Source organism: Sesamum indicum, linkage group LG13 (assembly GCF_026168435.1).
Source record: "Sesamum indicum cultivar Baizhima isolate 11 linkage group LG13, ASM2616843v1, whole genome shotgun sequence".
Lineage (NCBI taxonomy): Eukaryota > Viridiplantae > Streptophyta > Magnoliopsida > Lamiales > Pedaliaceae > Sesamum > Sesamum indicum.
The window spans coordinates 17,507,902-17,527,392 of NC_142669.1; the positions used below are offsets into that span (position 1 = coordinate 17,507,902).

The following is a 19,491-nucleotide window of genomic DNA, read 5'->3' on the forward strand; positions in this document are numbered from 1 at the left end:
TTAAACAAAGAGTTCTTGCCCGACTTGGAGCTGCAGTTTGTGTTACTAACAAGAATTACTGCAGGAGTCTTATAAAACATTCTTAGTTATTACTTCTTTTGTGTCTTTATTTATACGTATCCTGCAAGGACTCAACTGCTCCATCGATCGATAAAAGCAGCTAATTAACCACCTTGTGATACATATATATATATGTTGGATTAATTGCTCGGGGTTCCTTCGTCGACGTCCCCTCAGGTACTCTTGTTTAGTGTTTTCCGATGTTGATTCTCTGTAGTTTCTCGTCTCGGTTGTTTCAGTTTATCCACATATTCGATATGCTAAAATACATAGTCGCCGAATGGAACGTGTAAAGGGTCGTATGTTATAATCATGCACGGTGGATTTTGTCGTAAAATTTTTATGTAATTCTTAGATGCAAGTGAAACATGGAAAAAGGTTGTCTTTTATTACGAGAGTTCCATGCCCGGTATGGAGAGATTGGGGTTTTAAATTAATTTGCTGCATATATATGTTGTGTGTGCAATTACAGGGTGATTAGTGGTGGCAAATATGGAGATGGGTGGAGGGCTGTCAATACTAGGATGTCTTGTGATCATATTCTTGCTAGTCGATTGCAGCACCAAGATCCATGCACACAGGTATATATTTTACCTCTGAAATTTCTCTTACACATTTCTTGCTTCATGTTCCATTGATCAAGACTCCTCAAATACTGCTTCTTCTCTTTTCTATTCCTAGTATCGTTCATCACTTAGATCTACTCAAAGTTTAGATTTACACATAACATAAGAAACCAATGCCCACTACCTCGTGCTACACAAATCATTTGTTCCCAAACGAAAATTTATAAAGTAAATTACTGCGGGCTCTTATGAGATTTAATTTATCATAATAAAATATTCGTTTATTATTTGAAAATTTATAAATATCCTTCTAAAATTAATAAGTCGTCTAACAAATGTAATTTCTGATTGGCGTATACGTGGAGTTGGAAATTAAGGTGGTGGTCTCCAGAACAATATAGGTTATCTTGTACTGGAGCAGTTGCAGTCGTGTTGAGGAATAGGAAAGTAGGCGTCCAACCACACATAACCCTTTTTCTTTTTCTTGGGACAAAAGACACATTCTTTTTCATAACTAATCCTACTTGTGGAGAAGTTCATTACAACAGAAACCTGCCGCCTTTGAATTTTTTGCCCACGTAATCTTAGTTTGTGGAGAAGTTTATTACAACAGAAACCTGCCACTTTTGAATTTTTAATTCATTATTAGGATAAATTACGATGAGTTCTCTGAAGTACGACATAATTATAAATACCATTTCGCTCTTTAGAAAAGTACCAATACCCCTTATTTGTTAATGATTGTCTAATAATTAGCCCAATTCATTAATCTGAAAAAAAAAAAAAACATATATACTACGTACATATTTCTCTTATAGATGCAGGCAGAAAAGATCGCCATGAAATGAGAAAAATTCTAGCCCTCGTCAAATTTGACTATTATTGGACCAATCAAATGTGTGATTTTTTTTATTTTTTGATCTATGTTTCTAATTGAACAATTTACTTAAAATATACATCAATCATAAAATAAATATAATTTATTTAAACTGAGTTGAATCAAAATAAAATTTTCAATAATATGATTAAAAATTATTAAATATTTGTTGCATAAAGAGGTTGAAAATATTCATTTTTACCCATTAAATTTGGAGTAGCCTTTTTTCTCCCCCTACTTTCTTTATTCTCTATTGATTAATAAAGAAGTATACACTTTTGCAGGAGAAATCCAGAGAGTAATCAAGGGTCATCACCTCCAGTCAAGCTCCAAGTTTTGGACAACCATGTAAGACCAAAATTCATGAAGTACAACTTTTCTATTACATAAAAGTAATGACATTCACTTGACTTCCTTTTGTGTTATATTTTTCTTCACCTCTTCATGCACTAGAGAGAAATATCTCCTTTCACTTTGGTTAATTATCATAATTAAAATTAATCATGATTGTGCAATAACTGTTAGTCGTTGTTTCTGCCGGTGAGATCAAAATATTTACTACAATTAAAAATTGTGGCATATATTTTGACCATAAGTAAAACCATTACGAATGTTGATTAATCATGATCAAAACTTAAATTTTTTGCATCGATTTCATATAATCATGATAGACGGTGTTGATGTATAATGGTTTTTAAGCTGCTGTGATTTATAATCTATGAAATTAATCAATTTTTGCAGGTGGAGATAGACAATGGCATCGTTAAACTTACGTTGTTAAAGCCGAGCGGCATGATCACAGGCATCGGCTACAAAGGAATCAATAACGTACTTGAGTATCGCTCTAAAGAAACACAACGAGGGTGAGTAAACTAGCAAATCGATTCGATTTTTTCTAAGTATGTCTAATTTAAATAAAATTAAGAAAAACGGACCTCAATCAATGTTCAAATCCATTTCTTCGAGGAACAAAAAAGAAAAATTATCATTTTAGTCCTATAAATATGGCGGAGTGGCAATTTTAGTATACAAATCTATTTTGTTTTGTAATTTTAATTTTCATGCATTGAGGGCGAAAATAATCCGAATTTGCTAAAATGACAGAAAAAAATGCATGTGTACATGTATGCGACCAATCTTAAATAGGTGCACTTTTTCGACTATTTTAGCAAATTCCAGCCATTTTTATCCTCAACATGCAAAAATTTTAAAATAAGAGCACAAAATTGCCTAAAAACAGTCGTATATGATTTAAATTTTCACTGTTCTATATTAATAAGACTAAAATTGTCATTAACGAAAAATTATGTTCAAATTGAATTTTCTATTATATATTCTATTGAATCTTTTATTACATTTAATAAATACTAAAATTACTTAACTCCATTTATTACATTTTTTCTAGAAAGACCCATAGATCAATGTTAAATGCAATAGGATTTATAATAAAAAATCCAATCCGAGCTACATCAGTCCTTTTTCACTAACTGAGTTTGCACTGCAGCTATTGGGACATTGTGTGGAGCAGGCCAGAGATAGGCAAAAGTTTCTTCGACACGTAAGAATCTCATATTTATCAGGGAAAATTCTAATCCAAATTGAATTTGGCTTAATCTGAACTGTATGATATCTGTCTTCCTCCTGCTGTGCAGGCTCCAATGTACAAGCTTTAAGGTTGTAGCAAAGACTAAGGATCAGGTTGAAGTTTCTTTCACAAAGACATGGAATGTCTCCCTTGGCAACAATGTCGTCCCCCTCAACATCGATAAAAGGTGCATTTTAGGACGTAAACGTTCTTTTATAGTTGTAGTAGAAAGAATGTAACAGTACTAATTGAACATGTTGTAATGATTTTCCAGGTTCATAGTCCTGCGTGGAGTTTCAGGTTTTTACTCATATGCAATTTTCGAGCACTTGAAAGGATGGCCTGATCTAAACGTCGATGAAGCTAGAATCGCTTTCAAGCTTCACCAGGACATGTAAGATCAATTCATGTTCTGTAAACCATGATGATTCTTAAAAGCTGTAAGAAGTTGTTTGAATGACGAATGTTGCATGATTAGGTTCCATTACATGGCTATATCGGATGACAAGCAAAGGATCATGCCATCGGACCGCGACAGGACAGCAGGCCATGTTCTTGATTACAGAGAAGCTGTTTTGTTAACAAATCCTGGAAATCCAAACCTTAAAGGAGAGGTAACACGGATGGATAAACTACGTTTGGTTTATCCAAGAATTTGATGTTTTTCTTCTAACGTGTTGTTCGAAAATGTAATAACTAGGTCGATGACAAATACCAGTACTCGTGCGAAAACAAGGATAATCGTGTCCACGGGTGGATTAGCTCTAATCCACGTGTCGGATTTTGGGTGATAACTCCCAGTGATGAGTTCCGGGCCGGTGGACCTGTGAAACCGGACCTCACATCACATGCTGGCCCGACTTCCTTAGCTGTGAGTCTTCCAAGGATGTCCTAAAAAGATTGTTACATACATGTTTTAGTAAAAAAAACGAACTGTTGATCATTAATCTGTCAAAAAGACTAACTCAGATTGCAACCTGACAGATATTCTTTAGTGGGCATTATGCTGGTCCGAGTTTTGGAATTCGATTGCGCAATGGAGAGGCCTGGAAGAAGGTCTTTGGTCCTGTTTTCATCTACCTTAACTCGGGTTCGACAAATAATGCACTCTGGGAAGATGCTAAAAAACAGGTCAGTTTCTTGGCATTTTAGTTCTTTCTTCACCTAAAATGAAACCTTTTTCACCTGGGTTTTACACTGCCAGATGTCTGAAGAAACCAAGAAATGGCCGTATGATTTCCCGATGTCAGTGGATTTTCCTCATGCCAGTCAACGAGGTACCATCAGTGGTCGATTACTAGTTCGTGACAGGTACATCAGTAGAGAACTTATGCCGGCAAAATCAGCTTACGTCGGATTGGCTCCGCCTGGAAATGCTGGATCCTGGCAAGAAGAAACTAAGGTTAACGTTGCTTTCTTGTAATATCAAAATCTGGATCATTTCAGACAGAATGATCGAAATTTTTACATAATTTTGGTTCCATCTTAATGTTGTCTCAGGGTTATCAATTTTGGACACGAACTGACGATAAGGGCTACTTCACGATACAAGGTGTCCGAGCAGACACTTACAACTTATACGCATCGATTCCAGGGATCATCGGAGACTACAAACACGACATAGATGTTATAATCAGACCTGGTATTTTTCTAATTTCTAGAATGCATTTAAGTTCACTTTGTTCTGTAGTCATTTTTGTTTACCCTGCAAAATGATTTATGTGTATTGTACCAGGAAGCAAAGTTGGAATAGGTGATCTCGTGTACGATCCTCCAAGACACGGTCCAACGCTCTGGGAAATCGGGATCCCTGATCGTTCTGCAGCCGAATTCTACATACCTGATCCGGCCCCAGGCCTTGTAAACAAGTTGTTCATCAACCATAAAGACAAGTAAGCTCTATACTTTAAGACACTAACAAGGTTTTCCTTGTTCTAACAGAATAACTAATAATAATGTCCGAATCCAGGTTTAGGCAATACGGGCTATGGGATAGATACACAGATTTGTATCCGACCGAAGATTTAGTTTATACAGTTGGCATCAGTGATTATCGTAAAGACTGGTTCTTTGCTCATGTTAACAGGTACTAAACTTTCACCTGTTTCTTATTTTTACTATAATGTTTTTTTAAGTATAAACGGACAATTTTTTGCTAACTTTGAACCAACAATGTATTTTCCAGAAACATAGACAACAACTATACACCAACCACATGGCGGATTTTGTTCGATGTAAGAAATGTCAGCAGGAGAGGAACTTATACACTCAGGCTGGCTTTGGCTTCTGCTAACTTCGCTGAAATACAAGTATGTGCTTTCTGTTTCAACTTATCTCCTTTAATCCAAATATTTCTGACATTATCAGCAATTTGGGGCTCTTGTAACCTTATAAAGAAACATTTTTCCGTCATAATTCTTGCACAAATGTTGAGTGCACGGAGCAAATGGAGTCTAGATCTTAGTCTATTTTAATAGTAATTAGTTGTCTACTTTATAGGTATGGATCAACAACCCTTACGGTCATCGCCCTCTTTTCACAACACAACGGATAGGGAGGGACAACGCGATTGCAAGACATGGCATTCACGGGCAATACCGATTATATAGTATTAATTTATCAGGATTTCAACTAGTAAACGGGAGAAACACGATATATCTCAAGCAAGCAAGAGGGTCGAGCCCTTTCGCAGGAGTGATGTATGACTACATTCGGTTGGAAGGGCCTCCTCAGGCCTACTATAATTAGGACAGGCAAATGAAGAAGTGCACATACAACATAGTACATTCTTTTTGTATGGTTGTCGAAGCCTCCCAAATTAGGAGAAAGGGCTGTTCTTTTTTCTTTCATTTGTAATCTTTTGTAGTTTTTCATGCATTTTTGGATTGTTTGATGATCTCGTCTCAAAATCAGCAGAGAAAAGAGAGATTTTCTTTGTCACAATTTATTCAAGTTATATATATATATATATGGCTTTCATCTACTCTTTTTTTTTTTCCGACAGTTGAAACAAATTAAAGCTTTTATATATATTTTGGGGTCAATTAATACTACAAAAACGTAAAATTATATTTCTCCTAAAAATACTGTTGGAATTATACTTGCATACCTTTCGATAACTCTTACTTTACAACTGTACCTCTTCTATTGAGATTCAAATGAAAAATACTGATCTCGATAAAAAAAAGATATATATCTACATATACTTTTAATTCTATGCCGCATTCAACATTATGTAGAAATTGTTGATAATATGGCTAATTTATTTAGCATTTTCAAATTATTGCCATTGGATAAAAAATTGCCAATGAATGAAATTATCCCCTTCCAAATATAAAAATATTATTAGGGTATAATTTGTTAATAAATTATAAAGAATATTGAACAAGAGGTAAATTGAAAGTTTATATAGAATTTTTGATGACGTCAATATTTTTATCCAAATCATAGCAGAAGGAATAACGCTTGTAAATTGAGAATTCTTGGAAGTGGGTGCTGTTGGAAGGGCTGCAAAATGATATTAATTTCAAATGCTTTTTTGGAAAAAAAATTATAATTTCAAATACTCTTTTTAAGAATAAAAATATAATTTGCATTTTTGAAAGGGTTTAAGTGCAATTAATCGTATTTTTTAATCATAGTACAAGAGTTTAAAAGAATGTACTTCAAAAAGAATAAGATGAGGATTACTTTTTTCACTTTTTCTTTTTCCTTGTGAAAAATACATACATGCTTAAAAGAATGTAATTCAAACTATAATAATTTAATGAAAAAAATCACTTCTTTTCTTGAGACTTTTAGAAAATATTTGAATTTTGATTTATTGTTAAGTTTCAAAAATAGTATTTTCACCATACTTTTATAATTTTTTTAAAAAGGTTAAATATTAACAATTATGTTGTAATAAAATCAAAACTATTGTTATTATATATATATATATATATATATTGTGATAAGTTTAAGATTATGATTCAATATTTTGTGGCGAATATTATATTTTGTTGTGGTGTTTATGGAGTATAGCTAAAGCCATACATAATTTAAGGAAATAACTAATCATTCTTTCACTAGAAGAATCATGATATTTAATTGCAGTTAGTTATCGTGATTAATAACAAATAGTCGTAGCAAATAGTTATTGATCATGATCATGCAACGGTTGTTGGTTGTGATGTTCGCGGATGTGGCTAAAATATTTGTCATGACAAATGTTTTGACCTTGACTCTTAGCCATGGCAATTAATTTTTCATGGTGGAAAAAAAGTAATTAGAGACAATAAATATAGTGACAAGTGACAACAAATAATTATATTATTACTGGATTGTCACTATACATGTCCCAATAATTGTTTTTAGTAACAACTATATGCACAACCCTTTATCACTAGTTCTTGCTAATGACAATTTTCAAACATTAATTACAATTATTAAAAGGGTGAATTGTCGCGAGCTCATTTGAGGTTTGACATAATTATGAATATCTTTTATTGTTTGAAAAAATTATAAATACCCCCATCCCCATGTTTGATGAAGTTATATAATCCTTAAACAGAGGCCTAGAATTATCAAGTTTATCCTTATTGTATTTTTAAAAAAAATAAAAAATTACCAAAAAAATCGAATGAGATGGATGAAAATTTTTAAAAGATTAAAAAAAAGAATATATGTTTAATCCATCAAAAAATTTAAATTGTTCTTAAAAAAATAATCAAATTGTAATTTAGAGTCAGTAAGGACATTTGAGTCAGTTTATCATAAAAAATGAATAAAAAACAAAGATTAATGAATCAGGCTAATCGTTCGGCGACCACTAAAATCAGGCGGATATTGTTAATTTTTCAAACAATGAGAAATATTCGTAATTATCTTAAACGGGGGCTTCTTTTTCTTAAATTAATAATAATGAATGAGACAGATGGTGAATGCAAAACAAAAGTAGCTTAAATCATTCTGGACGCTGACATACATACATAGAATTTAAAGAAAGTTGTAATGTCAGATTCGGAGTTGTCTAGAAAAGTCAGTTGGCATCAGATGCAAATTAACAACCTTATCAACTTTTTATTTATTATTCAATTTACTCAACACCTTTCTGCATAATGTTTGTGCATTTTTTCTTAAGTAAACAAAATATCTTTAAAAATGTGTACTCAATGTATAATATGTGTTCAAAGTATTCTTACAATAAAATTTATTGATATCTGTAAAAGAAAATTGAATAAAAATTATTTTCACCCCCAATTGACTTATTATTAATTTATTAAAAATTAATTAATTTTTTTCTAATTAAATTAATCTGTACAGACTAATACATATAAGAAGGTACATATTTACCTTTATAAAGTTAGTCTGGTCATGAAATATTTGAGTTTTGATAATTGTTTTTAAAGCGGTTGTTCACATGATAATATAAATAAGGATAAATTATAATTAGTTGAGATTTGACATAATTACGAATATTCTTTTATTTATTAAAAAATTATAAAGTACTCCCCAAATAAAAAATAATTGTATAGGTCCTAAACTGTAAGGTGAATATTACTATTTTATAATTATTGATTTTTTTAAAGAAAAAATAATATTTGAAACAATATAGAATAAATGAGAGTGGGTAAAATAAATAATCCATCGAAAATATTAGTCCATACAAATACTTTTAGAAAATTCTAAAAAATCTATAAAATTATAATTAATAATTCAAAAAAACATATTAGTCACTTCTCTATCAAATGAGTAAATTGTTAGACAAATCTTAAAATAGGAGAGTTTTTATAATTTTTTAAAAAACAAAAAAATATTTATAATATTTCAAAATTTTGATTACTATAAATAAAATACAAAAGTAAAAGATAGATATCTAGAGAGTTCCACCACTAACATACACAGAACTCCAACTATATATAAGTACGACTGCATGATCGCAGCTTCTGTAAGAAAAACCCCTTTTCATAGCTGAATCAATGGCGACTTCACTAGAAACACAGCACCCCATCAAGGCTCTTGGATGGGCTGCTAAAGACTCATCTGGCGTTTTGGCTCCTCTCAAGTTCTCAAGAAGGTACTATTATTACATCTCTCACTGAACCCTCAACCTTTGTGCCTGTTAGTGTTCGCAAATGGGTAAAATAGGATCAATCTTTATTTGTAATAAGGCAGTTAATTTGATGGATGTAAATGGAACAGGGCAACTGGTGAGCATGATGTGCAATTCAGAGTTCTTTATTGTGGTATCTGCCATTCTGATCTTCACTTGGCCAAGAATGAGTGGGGTGGCACCATTTATCCCTTGATTCCTGGGTGAGATTTTCAACTTCTCTGGCTTCATTTTTGTTCGGACAGATTTGGTCAAACTTAAGTTGCAAGATGAGTTGATGTACTTGTCGGGATTGGTCTCTCTTTTATACTGTATATTAATTACTAATTCACTTGCTATGTGATATACCTGGATCCGGTCAAATCGTGTGTGTTTTTTGAAGGATATAGGCAGCTGCAAAGTCTGTGATTGTCTTTAGAATCCTAATATGTAATCGTATGTGTTTTCCTGTGCTTTTTTGGATTCATCTTAAGAAGAGTTATATTTTCCTCCCTTTGCCTGCCGGAGATTGAATGTATCGATGCTGATCAGTTAGTTTGACTAGTTTTTTTAGTGCGATGATGAACAATAATAGAGTGCGATGACGAACAAGTTAATTATTGATATGTAAAGAACCAAAATGTACTTTCTGATGACAACCTTGGGGGAGATTATGACTCGTGGTTCTTTCTATTAGTGATTTTTTCCTAGGACGGAAGGTCCTGATTCATGTACTAAGTGATTTTTTTTGGTGCAGACATGAGATTGTGGGAGAAGTAACTGAGATAGGTAGCAAAGTAAAGAAAGTAAAGATTGGGGACAAAGTAGGCGTTGGATGCTTGGTCGGATCGTGTCGCCAGTGTGAGGAATGTGCTAACAATCAAGAAAGTTATTGTCCGAAGCAGATAATCTCAATCAACAGTCGTTACTATGATGGTACAGTGACATATGGAGGTTTCTCAAACCTCATGGTTGCTGACGAGTACTTCATCCTTCGTTGGCCCGACAACTTGCCCCTTAATTGTGCTCCACTTCTATGTGCCGGCATTACAACTTACAGCCCGTTGAAGCGTTTTGGACTTGACAAACCTGGTGTGAATGTTGGGGTTGTCGGTCTTGGGGGCATTGGGCATCTCACTGTGAAATTTGCCAAGACCTTTGGGAGTCGGGTGACGGTCATCAGTACATCTGCAAATAAGAAGAAGGAAGCAATCGAAACTTTTGGTGCTGATGAGTTTTTGGTTAGCCATGACCAAGAGCAGATGCAGGTAATTTCCTCGGGACTTGGTTTGATTAATTTGTTCTGTAGGCTGTCTTCACTTTGTTCGATATGAAATGATTATTTGGAAGGATAAAGAAATTTGTATGAGTAGACGTTATATCAGAGGGTGACAATGTAATAGACCATACAACATGAATACAGCCTTAACGTATGATGCTATTTTAAGATTAAATTTGTGGTGTGCCGCGAATAGGCTGCTGCCGGCACATTGGATGGAATCATCGATACCGCCTCTGCAAATCACTCCCTTCTACCATTGATAAATCTGCTGAAGCCCCACGGCAAGCTTATCTTGATTGGTGCTCCTCAAAAACTCGAGGTGCCTGTTTTTCCCCTGCTTCAAGGTAATTAGCACCGCCATCCATTCACTTCTACATGGCTGCCATTTTAGTGTAAATTTTGAGACATCATCGATCCTCTGAGTAACAGGTGGGAAGTGTATAGTCGGGACGGCCTGCGGAGGACTCAAAGAGACGCAAGATATGCTTGAATTTGCAGCAGAGCACAAGATACTACCCGACGTTGAGGTGATACCGATTGACTATGTCAACAAGGCCATGGAGCGTCTTGAGAAAGGCGATGTAGAGTACCGGTTCGTTATTGATGTCGGGAATTCGTTGAAGGCTGAGTGATCATATTGTCGTTGTGGAGTTGTTATATTGTCTCTGTTGGTCGCTCTTCTACCATTTTATCTATAGACTACTGCGTGGTCGATTATCCCCGTGAGAATTTAATAATAATTTATCATTTCTTAACTAATAGTTTAACAGTGAATAGTATAATATAAAAATTCAAGAGAATTTGTCCCTGTAGAATATCCCTTCATGAGAATAAAACAATTCATATTGTCAGAAAAACAAATAAGAAGATATGAACAAGAATCAAAAAAATATGTCTTTCACCAACCCCATAACCAAATGTTAAGAAATGTGTTTTTTCCATTTGGAATTTTATATTTAAAACTACTTGAACATATGGTATGATTTTTTATCAAAGACACGATATCTTTATACAACATAACAAATTCTTAGACATGGTACGAACATCATGCAACACTGGGGAAAGATTTTTAAAACTTCAAAATCACTAAGTAGTAAGTGTATGGACAAAATAGATCATCAAGAAGTATCGACAAAAGAGGTTACTACACATGAAACCTAATCGCTGCAGATAGAGAATGCCATGGTATGGATTTTTTAAGAAGAGAATTCAGAGAACAGAGTAGCGACACAGAGAAGAAGAAGAAAATAGTTCTTGTATTCACTCTGATCAACTGGGTTAACAAGATGTGTGATTCGGGTCGAAATCTGCACGACCTCCTTAGTCGGATGAGCTGGTTCTCTAAGCTATTCGAGGTCGCTACCTCTCCCAAACTAATGTAAGGACCCTGAAAAAAGAGAAGCATATCGTTAGGCTTGCTAGGATGGCCCCCAGTAAAACCCTCTGATGCTTAAGTTAGTGTTTGTCATCAAGGTCACGTAAACAGGTCGCTTTCAATCTAGCGAGCCTGAGCGATCTAAAGTGAAGTAGTAGAAACGGCCTACCATAAATGCACTAAGCATGGAGTATTTATAGCATAAAATAAGGGATTATGTTGGTCTAATAGATGTCTGCCACGTGTCCCGGGTTGTCAGGGTCGGATTGCTGAACCCGACCTGGGTCGGGCCAGGCGCAGGTATTCCAGGCGCATTGAAGTATTTCAGGGGCAAAATAATCTTTTTTAGACAAAATTAGGATTATACCCATCATTACTCCCCCACTTCTTCTTAGTGTGCTGAGCATTCTAAGAGAAGTTCGTTCGATCTCGACCTTTAGACTATCCTTGCCCCTTAGCATCTGGCTATTGATTTTGGCACGAATCTCCATGATCTTACCCCTATAAATAGGAAAGAGTTTGACCTCAGCTTCGCCACTCATTTGCGATCTACTCCTCTCTAGGTGCGATCTGCCTTCTCTCACTGCGATCTGCCCTGTCTAGGTTCATAGAGGTACTTTGAATTATGTCTTCAAGTTCTGAGTCCAATAGTTCTAGTAGTTCGTCTGACAGCTCATCTAATATTCATCTGGTAGATCATCTGTGACCTCCCGTTTGCCCTTAGCTCTATAAAAATCAGGTCGGCCCATTTTCTAGGATAAATGTAGATGACTTAGAGGTCGCAACCCCCATTATGACCCTCGAGCGATATGAAACACTATTAGCCAACGACTCTTGCTTAGCATTAAAAGTACATTGCACATGATTGTCACGACAATTAGAAAGAAATATAATATTCCCCAAAATTTTGAGATTATTCTTCCTTCCTCTTTTGATCGAATGAACCAACCTCCTCTAGGTTGCTGTCCTATCTCTATAGTTTATTTAGATGCGGGTTTACGCTTTCCTCTTCCGCGACCCATTGCCCGAATACTTTCTAGGTTAGAAATATACCCGATGCAATTAAATTCGAATTCCATGATGTGCAATTCAACATTCTTTATTGTGGTATCTGCCATTTATAAAATTATTAGACGGGCATTAATGTGATCGTTGTGACTATTGGAAACATTCAATTGAATATTTTTTTTATTTTTGCCCCTTAAACATTTATATATATATTTGAATTGTTACGCAGACTCGCACCAGAAAACCAACCAAACCTATAAGTTTATTTTGAATTTTAGAATATTATTTTGGAAAAATGAATAGTAAATCAAAACAAATAATTTATGTAAAGAAAATCACTTAGAGTTTTATATTGATTCTCTTTTATGGGACCGTTCGACTATTCGAGGTGATAATATAAATAAAATACTAAAGTTATTCAATATCCATACTATTATTAAAAAAATTAGTGTTACCAATTTTTAAATACAAAATGTACCCTTTAATTTATTTACTTTCTTAAAAAATGGTTAGTATAATATTTTCAATATTTTTTAATAATCTAATAATTATATTTTTTTTACACTTTGCCATAAAAAATTTTTTTGTGTCAACTTATCATTTTAACGTTACGAAATTTTACATTTTGTCATTTATAACTGTTTTGCAACTAAATTTTTTATCAAAAAATCACTGCATGCACTGCACATATAATATTTAAGGATTATGTGATGTGATATTTTTCATATATGAACAATATGTGATGTTTTTTCGACAGAAAAATCAACAAAAAGACGGTCATATTTGGCAAAGTACAAATTTTGCATAGTTGAGATTATAAATTGACACAAAAAAAAATTCGATTGCAAACTGTGAAACGGGCATAATTTAAATGACAAATATAATTTATTCTTATTTTTTTCCTCATAAACTTTCATATTTTCAGTAAATCCACAATTACAATTTATTTCTTCTCTCTCACACTATACATTTTTTTTTCACCGGCTTTTTCTTTCTCATCCCCTCACACCATGATTTTTTTTTCATCTCATATCACAATTCTTTTTTATATGCTCGGTGGGACAGAGTGGCACGACGACATAATAAAAATATAAGTAAAATACAGAAATGTAAACTAAATATATTGAGAGTTGAACGCCACCTCGTACAGAGCTCCAACTATAAGTATGATGCTGTGCTCTGCAAACTGAGCATTTCACTGCTGAATCTTGTCCAGAAAATGGCGACTTCACTAGAAACAGAGCACCCCGTGAAGGCTTTTGCATGGGCTGCTAATGACCCAACTGGGGTTTTTGCTCCTCTCAAGTTCTCAAGAAGGTATTATTATTACATCTCTCAACCCTCAATCTATTGCTTGAATGCTTCTCTTTTTTATGGTGATTATATCCTCAAAAAATTGTTCTTTTTCTTACCAAGATGCTTGCTTTGGTACAGGTTCTTTTATAGTTGTTTTCTACGATTTAGTGCAATAAAATCCCTAATAGGCCAAGAAAAAAGAACTCCTTGAAGGGAACATAGGAAGGTCTTCTTTTTTGTTTTTCTTTTTTAAGAATTTGGGTGTTGAATTGCCATTGAGATTTTGTAGCTGTTAGAGTTTTCAAATGGGTAAAATAGGATGAATCCGTTATTTGTAATAAGGCAGTTAATTTGATGGATGTGAATGGAACAGGGAAACTGGTGAGCATGATGTGCAATTTAGAGTTCTTTACTGTGGTATCTGCCATTCTGATCTTCACTTGGCCAAGAACGATTGGGGCTTCACCATTTATCCCTTGATTCCTGGGTAAGATTCAACCTCTCTGGCTTCAGTTTTTTCTACAAATGGCACAGTTTTGTTGGGACAGACTTTTATCAAAGGTTAAATTACAGCAAACTCCCATAAAATTCATAAAATTCCGCATAGTTACGAGTATTTATTTATTATTTTAAAATTACAAATACCCACCACAAAATAGAAAATAATTATGTAGTTCCTAGACGATAAGGTGGATATTACTACTTTACCTTGTGGAAACTTTTTGCAAAAAAAAATTAAAAATATAAAAAAATTTGATGGTGTGTAAAATAAATAACCAATAGGGAATATTAGTCTATACAAATGTTTTAGAAAATATATAAAATTATAATTCATAATTCAAAAGTGCAATTTGGTCAGTTTATCATAAAAATTTAATGCAAGCCTAATGAGGTTAATGAAATTGGCTCGTTGTTAGATGGATATTAAAATATGAAGGTATTTATAATTTTTCAAACCTCTGGAGGATTGCTGTAATTTACGTTTTATCAAACTCGACTGATAAGTTAATGTACTTGTCGTGATTGGTCAGCCATTTTTTTTTTTACTGTATATCAGTTACATATTAAGTGTAATTTCACTTATTGTGTAATTACGGTCAGATTCCGAATATATAACAATTGATGTGTGTGTTTTATTGTGCTTTTACGGATTCATCTTAAAAATAGTTATATTTTCATGCCATTGAATAGTTAATTTGACTGTCTTATGAACAGAGTGTTCGCAGAAATATAAAATAATCACTTATCAGCTTAGCTATTTACAGTGTTTGAGTTCTCGCATTTACATCACTAAGATTAAGATGTTTTGAGCCATTAGTACCATATCACTAACTTTCGCTGCTTATCACTATTCTTTCCGAACACTTGTAATTTTCGCTGTAATTAAACTACAACGTTCTTTACAAATTACCATGGACACCATAATCCACCGTAAACTCTTTCAGTGTTCTTTGCCTGTACTTCCTGCTATTTTCAGGTAGATGCAAAAGCGAAAACTTTTCTGGTGATCTTTTCCTAGGAGGGAAAGCTTCGATTCGTATGCTAAATGAATTGTTTGATGCAGGCATGAGATTGTGGGAGAAGTAACTGAGATAGGGAGCAAGGTGAAGAAAGTCAAAATCGGGGACAAAGTAGGCGTTGGATGCTTGGTCGGATCGTGTCGCCAGTGTGATGAGTGTGCTAAGAATCAAGAAAGTTACTGCCCCAAACAGATAATCTCAATCAACAGCCGTTATTATGATGGGACGGTCACATATGGAGGTTTCTCAAACATCATGGTTGCGGATGAGTATTTTATCATCCGTTGGCCCGAGAACTTGCCCCTTGATAGCGGTGCTCCTCTCCTATGTGCCGGGATCACAACTTACAGCCCGTTGAGGCAGTTTGGACTCGACAAGCCTGGTGCGAGCGTAGGGGTTGTCGGTCTAGGTGGGATCGGCCATCTCACGGTGAAATTTGCCAAGTCCTTTGGGAGTAGGGTGACAGTCATTAGTACGTCTGCTAACAAGAAGAAGGAAGCAATTGAAACTTTTGGCGCAGATGAGTTTTTGGTTAGCCATGACCAAGAACAGATGCAGGTATTTCCTCTCATCTACGAATGATTAATTTGTTCTATAGGCCGTTTTCACTTTGCTTGATGCGAGACAGCTTAAGGTATACGAATGATTAATCATATTTTCATGCAATTGCTACCAACTGAGGGCTAAGACAGTCTTGTCAACATAATATATGTGATGTTCAACAATTTGGACCATTTATCCCCTCCCATGTGTAGGCTGCTGTCGGGACGTTGGATGGTATCATCGATACCGTCTCTGCGAATCACTCCCTTCTACCATTGATAAATTTGCTGAAGCCCCATGGCAAGCTTATCTTGGTTGGTATTCCAACAGAACTCGAGGTGCCTGTTTTCCCCCTGCTTCTAGGTAAGCATTGCTATCCATTCACTTCTATGTGGCTGCCGTTTTAGTATAAATTTTGGGACGACATTGATTTTTTCGAACAACAGGTGGGAAGTCAATTGTAGGGACCGCTAGTGGAGGAGTGAAAGAGACACAAGATATGCTCGAATTTGCAGCCGAGCACAAGATACTGCCAGATGTGGAGGTGATCCCGATCGACTATGTCAACACGGCCATGGAGCGTCTTGAGAAAGGCGACGTGAAGTACCGGTTCGTTATTGATATCGGGAATTCGTTGAAGGCCGAGTGATCCTATTGTTGTCATGGAGTTGCTACACTGGTCGTCCTTCTAAAATCGTTTTGTGTTGAAGCAAAAAAGATGAAGATTGTTGGTTGTTTCTTCTTTGGAATATGTTGTTCTGAATAACAATATTAACATTATATTTGTTGTCCCTATAAATAAGACATTAGTAATGATAATTTACATAGAACTTTTGTTATTCATAAATTTTTAAAATTATTTTATGAAAAAAAAGAAATATTAGTGATTTAATATATATATATATATAGGTCCTCACCAGACAAATAGAACTATTCTGATACGATTAAAAGGGTTTAGTTATGATATAATTAAAGATAACTAACAACTAGTATAATATCATGAATCAATTAAAAAAGAATAAAAATAAAAGATATTGATAGAAAGTATCAAAAAAAAAATTATCGTTGCATAATATATTACAAAAAATACGCAATATATTGATAAATTAACAAATAAATATTAAAGAATAATATTTAAAAGTAAATTTAAAACAAAAAATAGCGCATGTTAGTTGCCGACTAAATTTTAATTGTATAATTATATTCTTTACAGATATAATTTTGTTCATTAACATGTTTGTAGTGTATATTTATAGATTGAATATTCATAGAATTTTTCTGATTCTTTTATTTCATTATTTATTTACATTTTTAAAATTTTGACTTATAATAAAATGAATAGCACCAATATTACAATAAATAATTAAGTTTAAAAATCTAAATACAATAGTTGCTATTGAAATATAATTTACATAACTATTAGGCCTCAAGATGTAAAATATAGTTATATATTAAGTGATACGCATGCCTACCGTGGCCCAATCCAAGAGAGCAGTAAGGCCTGGACACTCCAATCATAATTCAAAACATATTAGCCCAAGGAATTAAGAAATCTAGGAGAAGGTTGGAAGCCCAAAGCACCCCTCGACTCAGTCCAGAATTACAGGCCAATAAGACGTTCATATCAAAAGACCCATACACGTGATGACTCATTCCCCCACATGACATCTAATCAACCCAGGAGTCAGCTGCCTCCTCGAACCACAACAGCTTTAAAGGGACAACGCAAACAAGGAAGGGCCCTCTAGCAGCTAAAACTCACTGTAGGCGATAATTATGAACTTCCAGTTACGGATAAAAACAATTCATCCCTTATCCAACTATCTCAGCCAGCCTCCTTGAAAATTTAGGAAGTGGGATAGATTCCCAGCAGATGAGGGCACTCCTCTATATATACAGATTTGATACCCTCAAACAGGGGACGGCTCCCTAACTCTCTAAGCATTGTTTCAAGTACTCTTCGAGCATTCTATCAGAACTTACACATTTTTCTTAAAATTTATTCAACATACCTCTATTTATTATTATATTATTTATTTTCTCGCTTTATTTTACCTCGAATCCAATTCTAATATGAGCTTTAGAATACTAATGTATTTTTGCAGGACCCCTTTCTCAAGATCAAAATACATTTCGGCTCAAATCTTGAACAATAGTCCAAATTTATTAAATCCATACTATTTTTGCACGCATCACTAAAGATTTATTCAATTTGTTATTTCTTTTAAATATTAACTAACAATTGATATATCATCCAAAAGCATTTAAAAATAGAAAGATATTCATAAAGTATTTACGAGGGGTAGTACAAAAGTTCAATATTGCACCAAATGCTACAGAAAATGTGGCTCTTTTTCCAATCGTCTTTTCTACGACAAATGTTCTGACATCGGATAACATTTTCCTCAATCAGCTATTTAATATTTTTTTATGTAATAAAATTTTATATAACTTCTTTCCAGATTTTAATTAAAATAATATAAAATTGTCCTCGCGAGAAGCATGCGGTCAAGCAAGGCTGTCTTTATTGAAATATCAGACCACATAAATTACCAAAAAATAAAAAATAAAAGTATCAGACATAAATGCAAAACAAAAGGTGGCTGAAATTTTATGTATATCTTTGGTATTTCTTTTTAATTTTTCAATAGTTGGAATATCCAAATGTGTGGATAAAAATTAGAGGAGCTTTAAATTTTTGAAAGGCGAATTAATTTTAATATTTTTTTAATTTAATACTTTATTTAAAATACCCAGTAATTGTGTTATATTTATTGTATATTAGTGTTTAATCTAAGAAATAATTAATTTTGTAATAAATTTAATATTTTTTATAGTCAAGCGACCGTCTTTTCCGTAAAATGTAATAAAAATACATAAGAGTTAAATTGAAAGTGTCTGTAAAAAAAATTAATTTTTATAGAAAAATAATTAACGAAATCGTAATTTACTCCCATGTATGAGAATCTTGAGTAATAATTCAAGGGGTGAATTTGAATTAATATTATTATAAAAAAGCGCATATATTAAAAAACTAATAAGAAATTTATTTATTAAAAAAAATAAAAACATGTAAAGCAATTTCTATGCTATTCTTAACTTTTCACCTAAAAGATTCTTTTTCTTAAGGTATTTAAAATTAATATAGTTTTTTTTTCTTTGAAAATAAAACATAATAATTTATTTACGCCATTGATCTATAATTTATTTACACAAACTATTCATGCATTTCGAAAAATCATATATAGTTACAAAAAACGTTAATATTGTTTATAATAATCATTTATTTTTATTTTTTAAAGAAAA

At 33.5% G+C, this 19,491-nt stretch overlaps 3 protein-coding genes across 4 annotated transcripts; all 3 read left to right on the plus strand.

The window, feature by feature from the left end:
* On the plus strand, positions 1–6,065 carry LOC105176420 (uncharacterized). The gene is made up of 16 exons (XM_011099216.3): positions 1–237; positions 533–641; positions 1,788–1,851; positions 2,245–2,366; positions 3,008–3,061; positions 3,156–3,275; positions 3,363–3,482; positions 3,567–3,702; positions 3,789–3,959; positions 4,073–4,219; positions 4,293–4,490; positions 4,589–4,730; positions 4,824–4,980; positions 5,058–5,174; positions 5,274–5,397; positions 5,588–6,065. Exons 2-16 carry the CDS (start codon positions 553–555, stop codon positions 5,834–5,836), a joined length of 2,010 nt encoding a protein of 669 aa, XP_011097518.1. The 5' UTR covers positions 1–237; positions 533–552; the 3' UTR covers positions 5,837–6,065.
* Positions 6,066–8,986: 2,921 nt separating this feature from the next.
* On the plus strand, positions 8,987–11,198 carry LOC105176369 (cinnamyl alcohol dehydrogenase 2). Its single transcript, XM_011099150.3, has 5 exons — positions 8,987–9,146; positions 9,272–9,385; positions 9,919–10,429; positions 10,637–10,787; positions 10,873–11,198. The coding sequence occupies exons 1-5, from the start codon at positions 9,049–9,051 to the stop codon at positions 11,073–11,075; spliced, it is 1,077 nt and encodes a 358-aa protein (XP_011097452.1). The 5' UTR covers positions 8,987–9,048; the 3' UTR covers positions 11,076–11,198.
* A 2,764-nt stretch (positions 11,199–13,962) lies between these two features.
* On the plus strand, positions 13,963–17,024 carry LOC105176370 (vomilenine reductase). 2 transcript variants are annotated; one of them, XM_011099151.3, is made up of 5 exons: positions 13,963–14,143; positions 14,496–14,609; positions 15,687–16,200; positions 16,398–16,548; positions 16,632–17,024. In XM_011099151.3, the coding sequence occupies exons 1-5, from the start codon at positions 14,046–14,048 to the stop codon at positions 16,832–16,834; spliced, it is 1,080 nt and encodes a 359-aa protein (XP_011097453.1). In that variant the 5' UTR covers positions 13,963–14,045; the 3' UTR covers positions 16,835–17,024. The 2 variants fall into 2 exon arrangements, with proteins under 2 accessions (XP_011097453.1, XP_011097454.1); XM_011099152.3 differs by lacking the exons at positions 13,963–14,143; positions 14,496–14,609 and adding an exon at positions 15,426–15,599.
* The last annotated feature ends 2,467 nt before the right edge of the window (positions 17,025–19,491 follow it).

Excerpts from the sequence above, each read along its gene's own strand:
- LOC105176369 (XM_011099150.3), top strand. The coding sequence starts at position 9,049 with ATGGCGACTTCACTAGAAACACAGCACCCCATCAAGGCTCTTGGATGG. Across the intron at positions 9,386-9,918 it reads ATTTATCCCTTGATTCCTGG|ACATGAGATTGTGGGAGAAG; the intron begins GTGAGATTTTCA and ends TTTTTGGTGCAG. Across the intron at positions 10,430-10,636 it reads ATGACCAAGAGCAGATGCAG|GCTGCTGCCGGCACATTGGA; the intron begins GTAATTTCCTCG and ends TGCCGCGAATAG.
- LOC105176420 (XM_011099216.3), top strand. The coding sequence starts at position 553 with ATGGAGATGGGTGGAGGGCTGTCAATACTAGGATGTCTTGTGATCATA. Across the intron at positions 2,367-3,007 it reads TCTAAAGAAACACAACGAGG|CTATTGGGACATTGTGTGGA; the intron begins GTGAGTAAACTA and ends TTTGCACTGCAG. Across the intron at positions 5,398-5,587 it reads CTAACTTCGCTGAAATACAA|GTATGGATCAACAACCCTTA; the intron begins GTATGTGCTTTC and ends TCTACTTTATAG.
- LOC105176370 (XM_011099151.3), top strand. The coding sequence starts at position 14,046 with ATGGCGACTTCACTAGAAACAGAGCACCCCGTGAAGGCTTTTGCATGG. Across the intron at positions 14,610-15,686 it reads ATTTATCCCTTGATTCCTGG|GCATGAGATTGTGGGAGAAG; the intron begins GTAAGATTCAAC and ends TGTTTGATGCAG. Across the intron at positions 16,549-16,631 it reads TGTTTTCCCCCTGCTTCTAG|GTGGGAAGTCAATTGTAGGG; the intron begins GTAAGCATTGCT and ends TTCGAACAACAG.